At 38.6% G+C, this 19,341-nt stretch overlaps 1 protein-coding gene across 9 annotated transcripts in view; it reads left to right on the top strand.

Moving 5' to 3' along the window:
* Positions 1-19,341, top strand: part of MAGI2 (membrane associated guanylate kinase, WW and PDZ domain containing 2) — a 721,242-nt gene that overhangs the window by 485,528 nt on the left and 216,373 nt on the right. For all 9 annotated transcript variants that reach the window (XM_018068096.3, XM_018068097.3, XM_018068094.3 and 6 more), the window contains 2 exons: positions 344-557; positions 12,551-12,630. In XM_018068096.3, the coding sequence (XP_017923585.2) occupies positions 344-557; positions 12,551-12,630 (294 nt within the window). The remainder of the gene's footprint in view (positions 1-343; positions 558-12,550; positions 12,631-19,341) is intronic.

The raw sequence follows: 19,341 nt of genomic DNA, 5'->3' as shown, positions 1-19,341 counted from the left end.
GGGACTTGTTTTATATGTGTATACTTTGAAAAGTTAAGACACAAGACAGTAACACTGCTGGATATGAAGCTGCCTTCTGCTCAGTGCTTACTGCTAGTCTGGGAGAACTCCTGGGACAGAATGAGCCAGAACTCTTTATTAGTTTCTTGTTTCAGTTTGGTTTTATTGCTTTATTTTCTTTTATTGCGTTCCAGATAAAATGCACGATCAGAGGGACCCTTGTGTGTCAACCCAACAGAATTTTTCTTTCTTTCAAGACTTGCAGTTCATAGAGTCTTGCACCCAGTAAATTCTTCACCATTAATTTGGATATCCAAAAGCCATAATTTTTCTTCTCTTTTAGAATCAAGTGAACATGAAGAGAAGAGTACAGCTGCCTCGGGTGAGGTATCTTCCCCTCAGCCTTGTCCTGCACCAGGATATACTCAGCCTGAAGAAGCAAAGGACGATATGGATGTAACAAAGCAGACCAAACCTGAAGAGAACGATGACTTGGGCCCACTACCTGATAACTGGGAAATGGCTTATACAGAAAAGGGGGAAGTCTACTTTATTGAGTAAGTCTTATTTCTTCTATTTCTAATAGCTGTAGTGTATTTAACTGGGCAGGAAAATGGTTTGTGTGGTGAAGTGGAGCATTGCACTCCTTCTCATTAAAACAGCAGGAATGTTCTGGCTGTCAAGGCTCCTGGGGCCTGGTGACAGTTCCTGCATTAGTGATTTACATTGAAGCCTGCTGGTTTTTAAGATAGGTAACTGATCTGCTTGCTTTGATGGCAACAGTTAAAGTTGTTGTTTCTTCTGTTGAAAGCAAGGCTTTTTTGCTTTTTTGGTGCTTATGGGAAAGTCACACAATTGCTGGATTTGTCCTTCCTTATGTGGACAGAGGTGGAGAGGGTGGAGCTTTCTACCAATTAAAGGAGAGAAAGATGGGTGGACTGAAAACTAGCTAGTGAACAGTAGAGGGAGACCATGCTATGTTTAGAAACGAGTGGACTATAAGGAGTATTATGTGTGGAAGCTTTTTCCTGTTGGTAGACTATACATACCTGTTACTAATTAGTCAACTCATTGAAGAAATGGATATGACAGTTCTTTATTCTCTAAGTGCTCTCATTAATCTATTAGAGAGTGTCCAAAGGGTGACTCTCCAAAGGGTGACTCTCCAAAGGGTCACACAAGGTTGGTGAAGGGTCTGGAGGAGAAGCCTTATGAGGAGTGGCTGAGGTCACTTAGTCTGTTCAGCCTGGAGGAGTCCGAGGGGAGACCTCATTGCAGTTACAACTTCCTCATGAGGGGAAGTGGAGGGACAGGTACTGATCTCTTCACTCTTGTGACCAGCTACAGGACTACAGGAAATGGCATGAAACTGTGTCAGGAGAAGTTTAGGTTGGGTATCAGGAAAAGGTTTTTCACCCAGAGGGTCGTTGAGCACTGCAACAGGCTCCCCAGAGAAGTGGTCACAGCACAAAGCCTGACAGTTCGAGAAGCATTTGGACAACACTCTCAGGCACATGGTGTGATTTTTGCGGTGTCCTGGACAGGGCCAGGAGTTGGACTCAATGATCCTGTTGGGTCCCTTTCAACTCAACGTATTCTATGATTCTGTGAATAATATATGTTACCAGAATAAAAATACAGCAATCTGAGTTCATGCAATAGTGTGTTCCACAAAAGAAAAAAGAGAAAGGAAAAACTAGCATCTTCATCAGCAGAACACTATTACAGAGGTAGCAGTAGCATTTATGTTTACTTTAAGGTACTGCCTTAATTTGGAACATTAGCTGCTATTCTGATTATTAGTAGGTAGAAATAACATTTGGTGGTGTCAATTCTGCTTTAAGTCCTGTATTTAATGTAAAATGTTGTGACTATCACATGAAGTGTAAACAAATGATAAGAATAAAGTTTATGCATGTGACTTTTTAATGAACACTGGCATGACCAACTACAGCTTCTGGCATATACAAAGCTGAAAATAGCAGTAACTGTTAAAACATAAGTGTCTTTGCTAAAAAGGGCAAAAATATGCTTATTCTAGAAAAAGAGTAATTATAGTAACTTTTCCCAAGCAAGCAAAGAAGAACTAGGATGACCTCAGGGCTACCTCAAACCCTTGTTTCCTTCCTACCTCTCTCCCAAATTTAATTTTTCTGCACATATTGAGCGCTCTGAAAGAAAGCAGACTGAATTATGTGGCACTTTTATTTTACTTGTAATAAAAACCTCTGATACATTTGGGGCATGGAGGAGGGGATGATGGGTAGATAACTAAAACACCAAACTGTGAGAGCAGTAAATACTGCAGCAGGCGATTTAATAGAAATTAAATGTATATGTTGTAACAAATACAGGGAATGCAAATAGCCCTGATGCTCTACAGAGCAGCCATTCCACTCCTCAAATTCCTTTGATGTCACAGCTTGCTTCCTTTCCTGGAAATGCTCTGGTTTACAGTGCAGTTCTGACAATGCTCATCATTCACTTCCACTAAATGAATGTTATGTAAAGCAGAGAAATCAATCAGAGGTGCAGACTGGATAGAAAGCCTGTTGTAAGGGCTTCTTGCCCTTGGGATTATATTCTTGAACAATGTAGTTGCAAAAAAGTGCAATTACACATCTGGAAAAATACCAGATTATTTACTAGAATCCTAGCAAAGGAACAACTCTCTGATCGTTTGAGTTTTCACATTGCACAGTCTTCACAGGGTTAAGTAGGAATGTAATGCTGTGGGGATGCTGTTAAATTGCCTCTTTGTTTACAAGTCACTTTGGTTAATGGCATGAAGAGACTCCATTTGCTTTCACAAAAAGAGGGAAAGATAAAAAGACAACAAAAACCTATTTGTCTAACAACATCTCCCTGAACAGTAGTAAAGATTGTACTAGATTATTAAATAATAGATGAAAACCAAACATTTTTAAAGTGTACATCACAATGACTGGGAAAAACAGTCACACTAGGCAGCATCTTTTATTGCTTTATTTGAGGCTCATGTGAATTGTACCTTTACACACTAAAGACTTCTAACAGTAAATGATCTCAAGTTCCAGGTTGTCACAGGTATACCCAAAGATCTTAGATTTTGTGACAGCATTTTCATTCATTCACCTCAAACTAACCTCTAAAATTTGTATGTGATCTCATTTATCAAAACTGCCATCAAAATAATATGGCAGATTTACAGTGAGAGAGGAAGTGACTTCATAAGAAGAAGGATAACTATCTGTAGGCAGGATGTTTGTTAATCATTAGTGGTTCAGTTAGCATTTTGTAAAGCACATTGGAAGGAATTTCCTCTGCCTTAAGGACTGCAGAAAGGAAATAAATATCATCTACCAGATTCACTGAACAATTCAGAGTGTGGTTGTATTTTAGAGCATGTCTTGGTATGTTTCTTCCTTTCTTTTCCTGTCTGACATAGGTGCCTGACCTTATGTTTACCTATTTTAGCATTCACAGGCAGAACAGGAAGAGCATCTCTTCTTGCAAAATAATACTTACCACTGTTTTTCAGGAAGAGCTACTTAAGTACATTTCTTGGGCTGTTTCCAGCCCTCCTTACGTATGAATCCCAATTTTCAAATACAGACACACACTAACAAATAGGACTCCATCTCATACATTCAGTTTCATTGAGAGCATATGCTAATGAGAACATGAAATAATTAACAGACTGTATATAAATTGGAATACCATCAAAAAAACCTCCAGATCTGCTCCTTCTTTCCTACTTTAAATATGACTGATGAGTGTGATGTATTTTGGCATGCTTAAATAAATTATAACCATCACTGATTTTTAGTTTTTCCCTCTCCTACAGCTAAGGAAAGGCTGTGATTCCCCATAGCCTTCAGACTTCACCTTGCCAACAACTCTCAAACCACATACTAGAGACACAAGCTTCATGTTGTCCTCACAAAGTCAGCAGATGCAGACTGTGTTGGATCCCAGGCAATCGATGTTTGCTGTGAATCCAGTGCAGTGTTGAAGGGAATAAAAAAGGACCAAGATACTCATTGCATCTTCCCTTATGTGCAGTCAGCCTTAAATGTGGCCCTCACCAAACTGTCCATTTCCATCCCATACATTATTACATTATAGACTGTCCTGTACAGTTGGCTAAACATCATAATACTTTTTTGTATAAGGCAGAATTGGTTTTGTCTCTCTCTCTCCAGCCCTCTCTTTACCTATAGGCAGCAGAACTCTCTGGAAGGAGTGTGGGGCCAATAGATGTTACATAGCCCATAACTAAAGCTATTTGGCTCTATGCTGTTCAAAACCTTATATGGTTTCCTTTGCTTGTATTATATTAATAATTGTTTTCATAGCGGAGAAAGGTCTAGAGTAAAGTCAAACCTTTTTAGAACATCTTCAGGTCCAGAGAAGAGAAACGAGGATGGTGAAGGGACTCAAGCACAAGTCCTATGAGAAAAGGCTGAGGGAGCTGGGGCTGTTCAGCCTGGAGAAGAGGAGGCTCAGCGGAGACCTTATCACTCTCTACAACTCCCTGAAAGGAGGTTGTAACCAGGTGGGGGTTGGTCTCTTCTCCCAGGCAACCAGCAGTAGGACAAGAGGGCACGGTCTTAAGCTCTGCCAGGGGAGGTTTAGGTTGGATATTAGGAAGAAATTTTTTACAGAGAGAGTGGTCAGATATTGGAATGGGCTGCCCAGGGAGGTGGTGGATTCACCGTCCCTGGAGGTTTTTAAGATGAGACTGGATGTGGCACTCAGTGCCATGGTCTGGTAATCACGATGGTGTTGGATCAAGGGTCAGACTGGATGGTCTTGGAGGTCTTTTCCAACACGATTGATTCTATGATTCTATGATCTTTAAAGGATCATATTAGTTGACTTGTGGTGATGATTTTTAGGAGAATATAGCCACATGAGTTTTAACAAGCCACTTTCCACTACATCTTCGAGACATTCAGTCTCTTACTACTTGAACACCTACTTCTTCAAACAGCACAGTCAGCATTGCCTTTTGGACCTGTTGCAGTATCTTTTTTAGTTGTTAAAGCTGCCTACTTTTTCTTTCCTTTTTTTTTTATGAGAGCACAATAAAAGACTGAAAAACAGCTATAAAAAAGTCCTTTGCCAAGGACTCTCCTCTTCACTGTAAAAAACAACCATTAAGTTTTTAAATACAGCTGGTGCTATTTCAGGTGATATCTGAAAAGAAGTACAGCTACAAATTGGAAAAGTAAAATCCTGACCTAGTTTGTTTCTAAGAATATTGCTACTGACTTCAGTGGGATCAGTATTTCTTCATAGTAATTTTTGAGGTAGGAAAGTGTTTTGACTTCAGGAACATTTATCCCAACATCTTGCTTACCTGAAGAACCGTGATATATCTAGTTGTTCCTGGCTACTCCATCAGTTCACCATCAGAAAACAGGATGTATTAGTTAAGCCTGAATACACCACTGAATTCGATAACTGTGTTTTGTACTAGAAGATACTACTTAAAGGTGGAAGTATACCCTTCTGCCTGCTCAAGATTGCAGATATGATTATAGATGTCTGTAGTTCTTTTCCCTTGTTTATATGTTGGATCAAATTTGTCAGTTTTGATCAGCATAACAAATCAGATTTCTAATGCTTTTTGGACTTCAATATGACATACAGTGGGACAGGCGACAGAAAAGATCCCTCTTTGTTTCTTTCTCCTGAGACCACTTCCTTGCCTCCTGGCAACTTAATTAGGAATGGGGAGATGGTAGAACCGGAAAGAATTTGTGGAATGCTGAATTCTTTCTTTTTCTTTTGCCTTTTGATGTTATAAAGACATTCTCAGTCTGTGCTAGTGGTGTGTTGTCCCTTGCTCTCACTTGCTGTTTTTATCTATGCTGACGTCCAGGTCAAACTGCCAGCTCAACTCCTCTTGTCTTTCCTCACTTTATTATTTCTTGTCTTTCCCCCAAAGGTCTCTGCTGCTCTGCTCTGCAGAATTCTTCTTCCAGCACATTTCCTCTGATGTATTTAGTGTTGTTATAACTTTTCTCCTTTGTATTTATTGAACTAGAAGATTCAGCTCACCTGTCTTGCCATATAGCATTAGGTATCTAGTATAAACCAGTTGCCAAGACTCCTTCTGTGGTCACTGGAGAGAGATAATTACCTCCAGAGGCTGATTCATCCTGTCCAAATACAAGGGCAGAATTAATTTGCAAAATTGTAGCTGCTTCTACCAGTAGAGATGTCCTCAGATATCCAAAACTACGTTTGCAGTAGTATGTAATTTGTGTCAAGAGAACACTTTTGAAGGAAATCTTCTGGTTGTCTTCACACACTAATTCAGTTCACGTTTCAGTGTACCCACACTAAATTACTTCCAGATGAAGCTGAAAAGAAAGTTGATCTCTAGGAGTGCACTGAGTTGTCTACAGCCCTGGACCCATGAACTCAGTCCATGAGACCGGATTTAAATTAAAACCAGCCTGAATTCCTTCTGATCTAAACTATGTCCATATCTAAATTAGCAATATCAACAGAATTCAGAGTGAAACATTTACTGCTGATGATCCAGCATCCATAGCTTCTAGGTCTTGTCAGGTGCCATAGGCTGCATGCCTGTGAATGTAGTGCATTAACTGAGCTCCTGCTGTGTGTCTTCTGGTTTAAGTTCAAGTGAAAAGCTTACAAGTTTGGAGAATTCTCAGTATGAAAATGAAAATAACTGAGAGAGAGATTCACTTTGAAAGTGACCTCCTGATATGAGCCAAAGCACCACTGTTGAGGCATACTAATAGCCCAAGAATCTCCATGGTCATGACAGATATGACAGAACTCGTTAAAACCAGCACCCTTCTGGAGTAACAGCTGGAGGCCGTTTGGGACGTGCCATAGCACACATTATGTCACTAAGAGCATATGGTTAGTGGGTCCCACTGGAAGATAGGTAAGATAAATTATTCTATATAGATATCTCTCCCTTGAATAGAGAGGAATCCTACATATTTAGCTGTGTAATTTCTGTAGTCACATGAGGTGAAGCCCATTCTTTATCAGAAATTAATTGCCTAAGTCAAAGAGAATTACTTCAACAGCAGAAATTACCATAGGAGACTTTAGGCATTTATATTCCCTAAAAATCTTGTATAAGCATCTTCTGCTCCTGCAAATGCCTAGAGGCACCACCACTGTATTTGGGCTGAGTACACAGATGGTTTTGGGCAGTAGATAAGCACTTAAGATTCACAGGATAGACACTCCCAAACCCAGATCTCTTAAGGACCATGTACTCCAAGCACATCTAACAGACCAGCAGCATGAAATGCAACACAAACTAGCAGCCATAGCTGCTGCCATGCAAACCATAGCCAGAGGACAACTTCCTTTTGTGTCTGTTCCTACATGTGTGCAAAAAATAGAGGTAGCATCCCACAACAGATGGATTGCAAAATTGCTGGTTTAATGCTTTGTCATCCTTTTCCCTCCACACACAAATTACTTGAAGATCATTACTGTGCTACTTGAAAAGCTCTGCAGATCTACAAATCTTCAGCATATGAAAAGGAGTTAGTATTTTAGAAGACAGGGGGTCTATAGTGCATTGTGGTTTTCTGCCTCATATACTCCCCTTTGCTCAAGTTGTTATATCGAGGACCAACTTAAATGTAATGTATTCACAATAAAAACCCGAACAAAGCCATGTGTTCTGTCTCCGATGACACTGAAGCAGCACATTGGTAAATACCCATTTTGAATTGCCTTTCACAATAACATGCAAATTACAAACCTTACAAGACTCACAATTTAGAATAGGTTTGCAGTGCTTTCAAAAGACATTAAGGCTATTCCTGTCAGTAACTACTTTCTATATTTCCTTCAAAAATGTTTCAAGAGATTGTCTGAAGGCTCTGTTAGTACAAGAAACTTTATCTGTCAAAGTGCTTTAAACTGACAGATTGCTAACACAAATCCATTATATTCAAATCTTAAGTAAAATAATATACTAACAAATAATTACAATAAAAACACATTGTTAAATAAAAAAGCCACACTCCTAATGTTTTTTGCTTCTTAAAGATATGGAGGAATATCCAGTGAGATTTCCAGAGAGGCTCTGATGCTGGTACCTAGCTCCAGTGCTATTAACAGGGAACAGAGGCATAACGAGTCTCTGTGAAGTCTTAAAAGAAAATCTGGAGAAGAAGAAGAGGTTGAGTCAGTGTTTCTGGGAAGTGTTCTGAGCTTTCTTTCACTCTATTTAAACCAGTTGAAGGATATTTTTTCTACATACATTTAAAATTGTCTGTAACTGATATCAGAGGACTCTGATTATGATAAACTATTTCTGCTAGGTGCAAGTACTTGGTAAAGAGCGAGGATTCAAGTTAGCTCAGCAATAATTATTTTATTGACTTTTGCCTATAATATTAAGCTCAACTGCCTTACTGAGTGACCTTTTAAAAAAAAAATTGCAATACACTTCAGGCCTATATATGGTTTCTATTTTGTGTATAGCAGGTAACAAATTAGGATGAATTTAAAAATGTTGTACTGTTCCCATGCTCCACCTGCTTGAAGCAAGACCAAAGGGATCCTTTATTAACTGCTTTAAAAGTTTCCAAAATCTGGAATTTGCTCTTGATTTTAAGACAGATTCTAAGACATAAATTGTTGATTTGCCAGTACTTACCTCTTAGCTCAGTTGTCCTAGCAAGTAACCAAAATCATTGAAATTATATAATTATGGACTTTCTAAACGCGTCTTTAATGATAAGGTATAGTTATTGCTGAGCAATGAAGCATTGGCCAGTGGAAAATGCTGGTGGAGCCATAGCTGTATTTCTCACAGGACACTTTTGTTGCATCACTCACTCTCATTCAATCAGTGACAAATGCACCAAATGCCTGTTTGAGCATTTACTCCACAACTGCTGCTGCTATTCATCTGCAATTCATTCATAACTAATCCATAAATCCCCAGCCCCTTTTCCTTCTGGTCTGTCCGTAAGACTTCCCAAATGGACACACATGATTAGACCTAGTGGAAAGGCAGGCAGGTTATGCCTCTACAGGGTTTTTAGTGCTTAAAAGCATTAACTATGCACAGCCTATCCAGCAGGTAGTTGTTAATGTTACTTTTGCTGTTGGTGTTAATTTGGGCAATTTCGTGTTCCTTCTGTCTTCTCTCCCATAGTTAAAGCTTTCCTATCAAGGCTTCTTTTAAATTATATTAAAAACTGTTGAGGAGATAAATGTTGTCTCCCTTGAGCTTTTACAGATTCTAGTTCATTGCAGCTGAAGAGGGAATAGACAAAGCCTTGGGACACAGGGGAGGTGGTGTCCCTGCAGCCTACCCTAGGACATTCAGTAAGCCAGCACCACTGTGCTTTTTTACTTCCTCACATCCCCAGTGTGTCCCACCTGTGTGGGGAAGAATCTGCCACTCTTCTGTATCTATAGCTGGCTAACCCCAATTCTAGTCCTTGCTTGAAGAGTAACGGGAGGTTAGTCTGAAAAACACTGCATAGCGTGAGCATGGCACTGTTGTCATGTAGTCATGTCTGTCATCCTCCTAGGAGTGTTTGTGTGTTGTGTACCTGGTTGCTAAGATGATCTAAGCAAACAGCACTATGTAGAGCATAAGTGGACATTGATGGTACTGTAGAGATGTTAGAAAACAGGTGGGGGTTGATTCTGCCTTCTTTGAAGTCCTGTCTTCAGATCAGGAAAAGATTTCTTATCCACTGGAGCACCTGTCTAGAAGCACATGAAGTGCCATTGCAAGAGGCAGCATTTATGTTTAGTACACATGATAAAGTGGAGAGCCAGGGCTAGGGAAAAGGCATGGATATGGGTAAGGAGGAGAGGGATGCATTTCAAAAGGTACTTTCCTCCTTGAGTTATTTGTTATAGATAAAAGTTCTTGCGGATAAGTTTTGCTTTTACTAAGTAGCTGAGTGGGTTTGAGTGACAGCACCTAGAAGATTCAGTGCTGAAAGAGCAGATGTAATGAAATATCATCTTCATTCTCTGAAATGTTGCTGCAAACTGAAGGATTGCTCTTCTTTTTGGAAGAGCTGTTGATTTTTTAGTTCATTTACAGTTTTGTTTAGTATGGCCACAGTGCACAAAACTGGAAGAATCAGTCTTGCTGGGTTTATGGAAGTCACATTTATGCTGAGGGAAACCATAACTACTTGCTTGCTATTCTCAGTTTCAAAGAAAGCCTTGGAGGTTGCAGTTCAACTAATTCACATTTTTAAATATTGATACTGAATCTGGCTTGTTTTCAGTTTGGCACCTATCTTTACAGATACTTGAAAACTCATTTCTCAGGTCTATTCTGGAAGTGTCATAGGGGTTTTCAGGGCTGATGAATTGGTCTGTTCCGATGGATGGACTTAGAAGGAAAATATTGGCCAAGTGACTTGCAACAGTTGGCTTCTACTATTGCTGCTGCTGCTGGCTTGTTTGGTGGCTGTGTACAGTAATTTCATGACTCCATGACTCCATTTTCTTACCTTTAAAACAGGGTTGATTATTTCCTTGTAAAATTCTTTGAGATTTGCTCTATACCACAGCAAACATTGCTAACAGTAGTCATATATATTACTCTTTTAAAGCCATAGGAAATATCTATGATTCTGATTTAGTGCCTGCCATCAGTGGGGGGCCCTAAAATAAGTCAGAATTAATAGCTGGGAGAGAGTGGCTGTTGTACAGACATGCCCACACTCCAGAGGTGCAACTGCAACTTCCACAGGTACGTCCAAACTTGCTCTGAGCTCTGTCCCTGCTAATGGGGTACCCATGGTGGCATAGAGCTCAGCATGTGCTGCTGGATGCACCCAAATAGCTCAGTGGATGCCAGGGTGATGAGCCCACGCTGAGCTCCACGCTGCTGCACTGACAGCATGTTGCCAGCATCTCCCCTAGTTAATTTAAAGCTAGCTCAAGTATGTCTGCACAAGCTGCAGTTAGGCTGTGACTGCAGTATAAAAATGCACCCTACAGGAGACCATGGGCAGCCAGAGCTTCAGAGAAAGTGTCTTAGTTACACTTGCAATCAGGCACGGGCTGCTGGCATCGTTTCAAATTCCCCTTACCTTTGGCTCATCATTCTTCATACTCTGTAAATATATCTCTGCTCTCAAAGTAAGCAAAGGGTTTGTTTATCCTCGCTTGTCATGAATGGTGTTCTATACTAGATAATACTTTAAAAAATAATTTAAATGTCTCAATTTTCATTTTAGTTGCCACTTTATCCACACATAACTCTCATCTACCTTCTTTCCCATCCAAAATGTGGAGGAAGCTTTAACACAGTGACAATAATGTTGAGAAGTAGGCACTATCTATAGGTACTATTTTTAGAGAGAGAGAGAGAAATTGAGGCAGAGGAAAATTTATCTGCCATGGAAGGCAAGGTGGGAGAAGGAACTGGTTCTATGCATTTAATTTTCCCTAGAGGAAGCAGTGGTATTTGGATCACACGGACTGTATCAGTAACTCACCAACTGCCAATTGCATCCTAATCCACTTTTTGCCAGGTCCCGTTTTTGTACACCTTATACTAATGTTTATAAGAGAAGTCGTAAGCACACTTTAAAATGACACAGCAAATTAATAATAAACTAAATAATTCAGAACTGTATGGAACAAGCTTCCTCCTAGGATGTATAAGATAAATAAAACCTGGGTTAGAAGTGTCTCTGAATGATGGTATTGTAGGAAAGGCATCTCGAAAAATCAAGGAATAATGATCACACCCTTTTCTGGTTTATAGTCTTCCTTTCTTAATATATTTACAATATGTGGCTCCAAATTTAATTGCTTATGAGCAAGGTACAAATTGAAAGTATCTGGTTTTAAGTCTCATTAGCTGCACTAAGTATCAATTCATTTGGCAAAATAATCTCCCAGAAAACAATTTGTGCCAGTTGAACGCTGTTTGATGGCTGATTTCTCAAAGATCTATTCTGAGTAGAGAAAGGAACCACATGATTCATTCAGCTTGTGCATATCTATTTTATCTCTATAGAAGGATTATATATGGAGAGATAAAGGTTTGTTAAACAAAGTATCATTAATCACCCTGTCCGGAAATGTAGACTTTGCAGGAGCATGCTGTAATTTGCATCACTTTTGCTATACCTTGTCAGTGCTGCTGGTGAGAAATAACAAACCTGTATTTATGAAAAGGACAGATTTAAGATGAAAATAATTCTGTCCGAAAACTGTGAGAATGGTACAGAATCCTGTCGCCTGCACTCGTTCAACGGGAGAACACTGTATTTGTAATAAATTCCTTTTGCTCTGGATGAGTTCTGCATTTTCAATGAGGTTAACTTGGCAACATTCTAGTTGATTTTAATAAAAATAGCTGCTTTGAGGACAGGGAGCTGAGGTTGCCAAATTTACAGCTGCCTTGCACAATTACTCTTACACCTCCTTCAGGGCTACTTAGAACCAGTAAGCAAATTAAGTGTATCGATTGCAATTTTGTTGGACTAACCCTTTTTTCTTAAGGAATAAACTTGATTCCTTTCAGTATGTGTCTGCTCAGAGTGATCTCTTTTCTTTTCAGCCATAATACAAAGACAACATCATGGCTGGATCCACGACTTGCGAAAAAGGCTAAACCTCCAGAAGAGTGCAAAGAAAATGGTAGGTGATTAAGTTTTCCTTGCTGCTCAGAGGGGATTTGCCTTTGTGTGTGTCTCTCTCTTTCAGTTCTTACAAAAATCAGGCATTTGGGGGAATGATGAAAGGTGTTTAATTGCTGCTTTGGTTAGAAGCCATAAGTGATACCAGTTCTCAGTGTGCCATGTGTTTCTGCTTTTTATTCCCCTTTCTGATGCTATCCAAAGCTGAGGATCACAAGTGTGTTTTCTGCCTGTTGTGTGTGTGACTCCGGGACTGACCCTCTCCCTCATCTCCTACAGAGAACTTTGGTCTGCAGAACAGAATCCCTTTTCAGATTCTGAGCTTTTAATCTACAGGCGATTCAATGCATAAGGGAAACTAGCAGCACCGTGGGAATATGAATATTGTTTGATTTGTATTTAAAGGTACAGTGCTATGCTATTTAGTAGCCAATTTAAAAAAATAATGTCTGATAAAACAGGGTGTGGGAGGGAGAAAAGAGATCAGTGTCTGTCAGAGTTCAAGGCTGGATTTGGGGGGTACTGCATTGTTAATGCTTTAAAATTTAAAAGCATATGTACTGTTGAGGATGCTTAAAGGAGCTGTAGCTGTTGTGCAGGAGAGACGACTATGTTGACAGATTCAGAGATATGAAATAATACAAATCATATCAAACTATCTTTGCATTCGGTATAATTTCTAATTTTTGTCTGGTAAAGTTTATCAGTAATCAAAATCATTTAATAAAGTAAAAATAAAAATGTGTTGCAATAGGTCTTTTTCTAATAAGGGGTTTTTTTCATTGTTTTATAGTTCCACGTTAGTTCAATTAGTCAGTTAAGAAGTAATGATTTCTAAAGACTGCTACTTATTTTATTGTTGTGAGATACAGAGTATTAAATACATGCATGCTATGTGCATTAATTCAAAGCATTTAAAATATTTTAAGTGTATTAGTAGTTTTTCATGTACTGCATCTAATTTATTTTAAATTTTCCAAAATATATGTGTTTGGTTAATGTAAATACTATTAATAGAAAGAAAACTCAGGGCTGATAAAGAGGTCACTGAGGAGTTGCTGACTGTATGAATTGCAGGGTCAGTGCTTTGGTAAAAAATATTCCTAGGGTTTTTTTATAAATAGCTTCCTTTTCAAAGATTGCTATATTCAAAAAATCCCTTCTTTATTTCAGCAGCAATTCTGACGTTCTCCTCTGACATCAGAAATTATATGTCTGAATGATTTTGTGATGCTTATTCCAGGACTGACAACACTAGCTCCCAGAGTAAATTCTACAGTGAATATAATAGAAGTATGGTACAGAAACAAAACAAGGGCACAGGAGTTTTGCTTTCTAAATCTCTCATGTTACTTAGATGAAGCTATATTTTAGCCTGCTCCTTAAGAAATACTAGTGGGAAAGGCAGGAAAAAAATCCACCAATATCTATGCAGTAACATATCAGAGATACTTGGAGTATGTGTTGCTTTTTTTTCATTTTTTTCTTTTTCTATTAGCTGTTGTATACTGAGATCACAACAAGCACTGAAATGTCAAAAAAAAAGTACCAAATTATCTGAAACAATTTAAAATTAAGATTGGTGCATTAAAGAAGCAGTATTATTTTGTAGTTATTTGACTTCTGAATTATTGAATTACTATAGTATGCTGGGTCATGTTCTTTTAAGATTGCTCAGCTCATTAATGCAAAGTACTTGGAGTGATGCATAAAAGACTTTAGGGAGAGATTTGCTATTCTTACAGCAATTGTTCCTGTAACATACTCTCTTTTCTAAGGTTCTTGTGTTGTTTGAAAGTGTCGTTTGTCTTTTTTTTGTAATATAATACCTGCAGAAGAGAAAGTTCTTAAAAATCACTGATATGCTTTAAAATGACTGTCTTGCCATGGAGGTCCAACATCAGGGACTTTCCTATAGCACATGGGGATTTGGAATTTTTGTTTAATCTCATTCAAGAATTAATTTCAACTATGGCTTGGTAGTTGTTTTTGCCAAATAGCTTTTCTGTTACATTTTGTGACTTTGTGATTTATTCTGGCAGATATTACTCAGAGATACAAAATTTTAGAAAGACATCGGTGTTTAGATAGGAAGTGATACTTACCTTGCTGCTTTATCGCTGTCTGACTAACCTGTGCTTTTCATTGACATTCATTTTGTCACATCTGAAATTTGTATTAATTCTCTGAGATACATTATGACGTCCTTATCACCTACCAGATTCTGATATCAGGTTTTCGTTGTGAACAACTCAACTTCTGTGTTCTCCTTTCAATGCAAATCCTGCCAAATCCTCCTTCTTCATTCTGCCACCAGCGTGCAGCTTCCACACCAGACAGTGTCCACACAACGTACAATATCTGAGTCCTGATGCTCTGAGCTAGTGATGTTGAGGGCCCCCTCTGCTCCAGGCATTTTCTGTCTTCCACTTTCAGCTCTTCTGTGCTCCTTTGCCAAATATGATTTCTTCATTATCTCTGGCTTCTGTATCTGCAAATCCCAGTGCTTGCTCATTTCCCTTTGCAAAATCTGAATCAACCTTCCAGCACATCCCTCCTCTTGAAAAATTTTCACATGCCTTTGCCAAGAGATTGACAAGCTCTACCAAGTGAAGCTTTCTTTACTTCCATGCTGTGGACTCTTTCTCTTTTCCTTTAATGACACCCACTGCTCTAAATCCTTTTGTAGGTCAGGAGGTTTTAAGGCTGATCTTTTTTTCTGTCTCTCTCGTGGAATTTATGTGTGATTTTCAGCAAATTACTTTGACTTTTGCTCCGTCAGATCTACTCAAATGGCAGGTCTTTGAAGCAAGAACTGCCTCTTACGTTTGTATGGTGCCGATCTGAATTTCATAATATAGTAAGCAGAAATAGCTGACAATTCTTCAAAACCAGATGCAATTTTTTACCCATTTCTGATTTCCTCCAGAAAATCTTGATGTTAATAAAAATAATTGTGTTTTCTCTGAAAATATGAATTAAATATTTGGTTTTTTCTGAATTGAAATACTTCTTTTAAATGATTATTTTTTTTTCCACATCAAAATTAGTTAACCAATTTTTCTGTGTAGAGTACTACAGAAGTTATAGTTCTGCCCCTTCTGTTTCTGTGAGCTACATTCACTGGTTGCTAAATTTTCTGTAAAGTCATATAACCCAGCAGGCTCACAGGATTTGCATGATTACGCGTATAGTATGTGAGTGGTCTTCCAACAGAGTGTGTTCTTTGGGAGAGAATAAGGAAAAGAATGACAAGTCCCATAAGGTAGTAAGAAATGTAGTTTAATATTGAAAGGCAGTTCAGCTGTAATGACATGAAATATCACAGGTTTTAGGAAGTTCATTTTTTGTTAAGAAATGTAGCGATCATTTTTTTCAAATTCTCCAATTCATTTAAGGGAACTTTTATCCTGGAAAAAATTTCAAAATTTTTTTCGATATCCAATTTGGAGATTAAACAGCTGTTGAAATTTCCTGTGATCAGATATGTCAAATTTCACTTATTTCCTTACCACAGATTTTACTAATTTCATTATTAATCTGTCGCAAGCAGTAGTCTCCATCACTCTTAACCCTCCCTTTTTTTTATGTTGGCCTCCTTTCTCCTATCTCCTAGTTTTCAAATACAAGTAGACCTACAACTATAAATAAAACTTTGATTTCACCTAGTGTTCATCTGTCATCTGTCTTTCCATCTCCTCTACACCCACCAACTTGACTGTAAAATATAGATGTTTATGTAGGGTGAATCAAGTTGCCTGTGTACTTCACTGACTGTGAATGTCAGCTCTGCTTTGACAATTAGAGGTCACAGACACCTGATTCACATGTAAACACCGGTATGTAGACAGACTGCTGCATTTAGGTGTCTTCATCTGGAACTGAACCCCACCCTCCCATCACATTTTGTCAGGTTATGCTTTTCCCTCTTCCTGTAGTCATAGGCAATACTTTCTGATGCATTCACTGCCTTCAGTTCTTCAGAATTTGTCTTTGGTCATCTGATTCTTCACTATGCTGTAGTAAGACATATCAACCATTTATATTTTTGTTTTATAGATGACCATAGGCATGCTGGTTTTGTGGGTAAAGCATTACTTATTGATTCCCTGACATATATTTTCACTGGAAACCAAGTAGTGAACTTTTATCTTATATGGATACCATTTGTGTTTTCGGATGCCTGCTAATGACAACTTGTAGCAGATGAGCACTTTTCTGTGAATAGGTTTTTGTTTGATTGTATCAGCCTTGAGTTTGAAAACAAATCTTTCAGCAGTCCAGGATACAAGGCGGTCTGGGACTTTTTGGTTTATTGGGATGTATTCATATCAGAGATTTACATGTGAAACTTGGGCAGAGCACTTCTATACATGGCCAGAAGAGGAAGTGGAATGAAGAGCAAGTGCCCTCCACTGTGTGAAAAAAGCACTAGCAAGACATCTTACAACTCCAGAGCAAGTCCATGTCTCTGTTGAAGGAAGGATCCCAATATGAACTGGGAGAGAAGGCTAGTGTTTGGGTTTCATCTAGTGCCATGTGACCCTGAGCACTGTGTCTCTCAACATGGTATTCTGCTCATTGTTTCTGACAATTTTTTCTCTCGATGACTTGTAGAAAGCTTTTTCTTCTTTTTTCTCTCTGCAAACCAGATTAGCCTATACAGGCTAGAAAGTAGCTGCTGAGGTTAGGTTATCTGTTGAAGATATATTTATCTTGCAATATATTTATCTTTGAGATACCTGTATCTCAGCTAAGTTTAGTTAAAAACTAACAGTAGACTCAGATTTTCACAGAGAAGAATGGTAAACAGTCAAACAGTACAAACCCATGAAGTTCATTTCCCCAGGAAATCAAAGTAGAAAGAAATATCATCTTCAAAAAAGTAGGTTTTTATTCTTGATGAAAACCAGGACTCCTAAAATTATACAAGTCATGACTGATATCTAATGCTATGTGCGAGTTACATTGTGTGTTAAATAGTACCATTTGTTCCACTATAGTTAAGGGTTTACCAGCATTACTATTTTAAACCTTGTTTCCAGGGAATTATATTTGCTGTTGGAAATATGTTGAGGAGAGTCTCTTTTTTAGACTTAGTACCCACGTAGCTTAATTCTTTTCTTCAAATGCTAGAATATTTTTGGTTATTAAATAGGTCACCATATGAAATAATACTTTTTATATAGACTGAGACATGCCTGTATACAAAGAGGTCATTACTTATTTTATTAGCAGTTTGTATGTGCATTTTTTCAAGAAAGCTGTCCCAGAGAATTTTAGCTTAGTGCTAATTTATAACACGACTAAGCCATAAATAAATAAGGACCACAGAAGAGTCTGTCTCTAACACAGGTTCCAGCCTATGGCAGCCATGCAATTCATAAAAATTTAGTTGGTCTGTGTTATATTTCATTATTCCCGTTGGCATCAGTTAATAAAAAACAGCTGCTGACCACACTGAAAAAAACCTTTCTACCTACCCACCTGTCCATCTAATGTGAAATTTCAGAAATACTTTAAATGGGTTTAACTCTTCTTCACTGAGGCAATTTGTAGGCTGACTCTAAACCTTAGTTAATATTTTCCATGAAAAATACGGAATCATTTTGTCTCAATATGGACATATTATGTGATTTCAAATGGGAGGGGAAGCATCGTGGACAATCACGATGGGCACGAGGGTGGCCAAGGAATTGGACTGTCTCTGTGAAGGGACAAGGAAACAATTTCCCATCACAGCTGATGTGGGCACCTAACCAGATACTTACTGCAACAGCTGATATTTGGAGTCCCAGTACCTTAAAGGGAATCCAGATCCTTGTGTTGGGAATTTATTCATGGGTAGGATATCAAGTAAAAAACAGCAAGCCAAAAAGCCTGCGCAGTCAAGAGGGAGATCACTGAAGACAGAAAAGAGGAGAGGTTAATCACAAGCTTGCATCTTGAATTTTTATCTGTTCCAGAGCTTAGCAAAATATTCGAGGCTCTGAATTATTGCATCCACCTAAGAGCCAGACTTTGTCATCCTCTGTATCCTCTGTTGAAGACCAGTCCTCATTATATGTGTTTCTCAAAAAAATGGGGGGGGGGCTATTTGTTGTATTTTAAAGCAAAAGGTTCTGCATTACAACCTGGAAAAGATACCATCCTGCAGGTGAGAAAAAAGTTTTGAGTATGTTCCTCTGCCAGGTGGGGTACAGAATATAATGTCAGATTAATCAATCCAGAGAGAAAAAGTGGAGAGCAACTCCAGAGAGCATCATAGAGCATGACACTGTCCCTTGACATTTTAAACCATCTCTTCTGGGATGCTTTGAGTTCTTGTGCCAAGGACTGTTGTTTTGGGTTTTTTCCCAAGGGCAAATAAGCAGTGCTTACAGAGTTCAACTGAGAGTGCCAGGCACACAGGAATAATTTTGCTGCAAACTTTGATACTGCTCTGCAAGCGATTTTCAATTCAGACATCAAACCCCTTCCTGTTCCAGGCCTGAGTCATGGCCAGGGACTGCCCATAATGCACTTTTGCCTGGTGGCTTTGTGATAGGAACAAATGACAAGGAATTAGGAAATGGATTGACAGACTACCAAATTCATTTGCAGTTTTGACTTAAATCCAGGTGTTTCCAGATGATAAGAATATTGCACCTTTAAACCAGAGAGTTTTTACTTATAACTCCCTTTTGCAGATTATTAACACCATTTTAAGTAG

This window comes from Manacus vitellinus, unplaced genomic scaffold, assembly GCF_001715985.3.
Source record: "Manacus vitellinus isolate BGI_N305 unplaced genomic scaffold, ASM171598v3 scaffold_13_pilon, whole genome shotgun sequence".
NCBI classification, from domain to species: domain Eukaryota; kingdom Metazoa; phylum Chordata; class Aves; order Passeriformes; family Pipridae; genus Manacus; species Manacus vitellinus.
The sequence above is the reverse complement of the archived record's forward strand: the minus strand, read 5'-3'. Positions and strand labels throughout refer to the sequence as shown.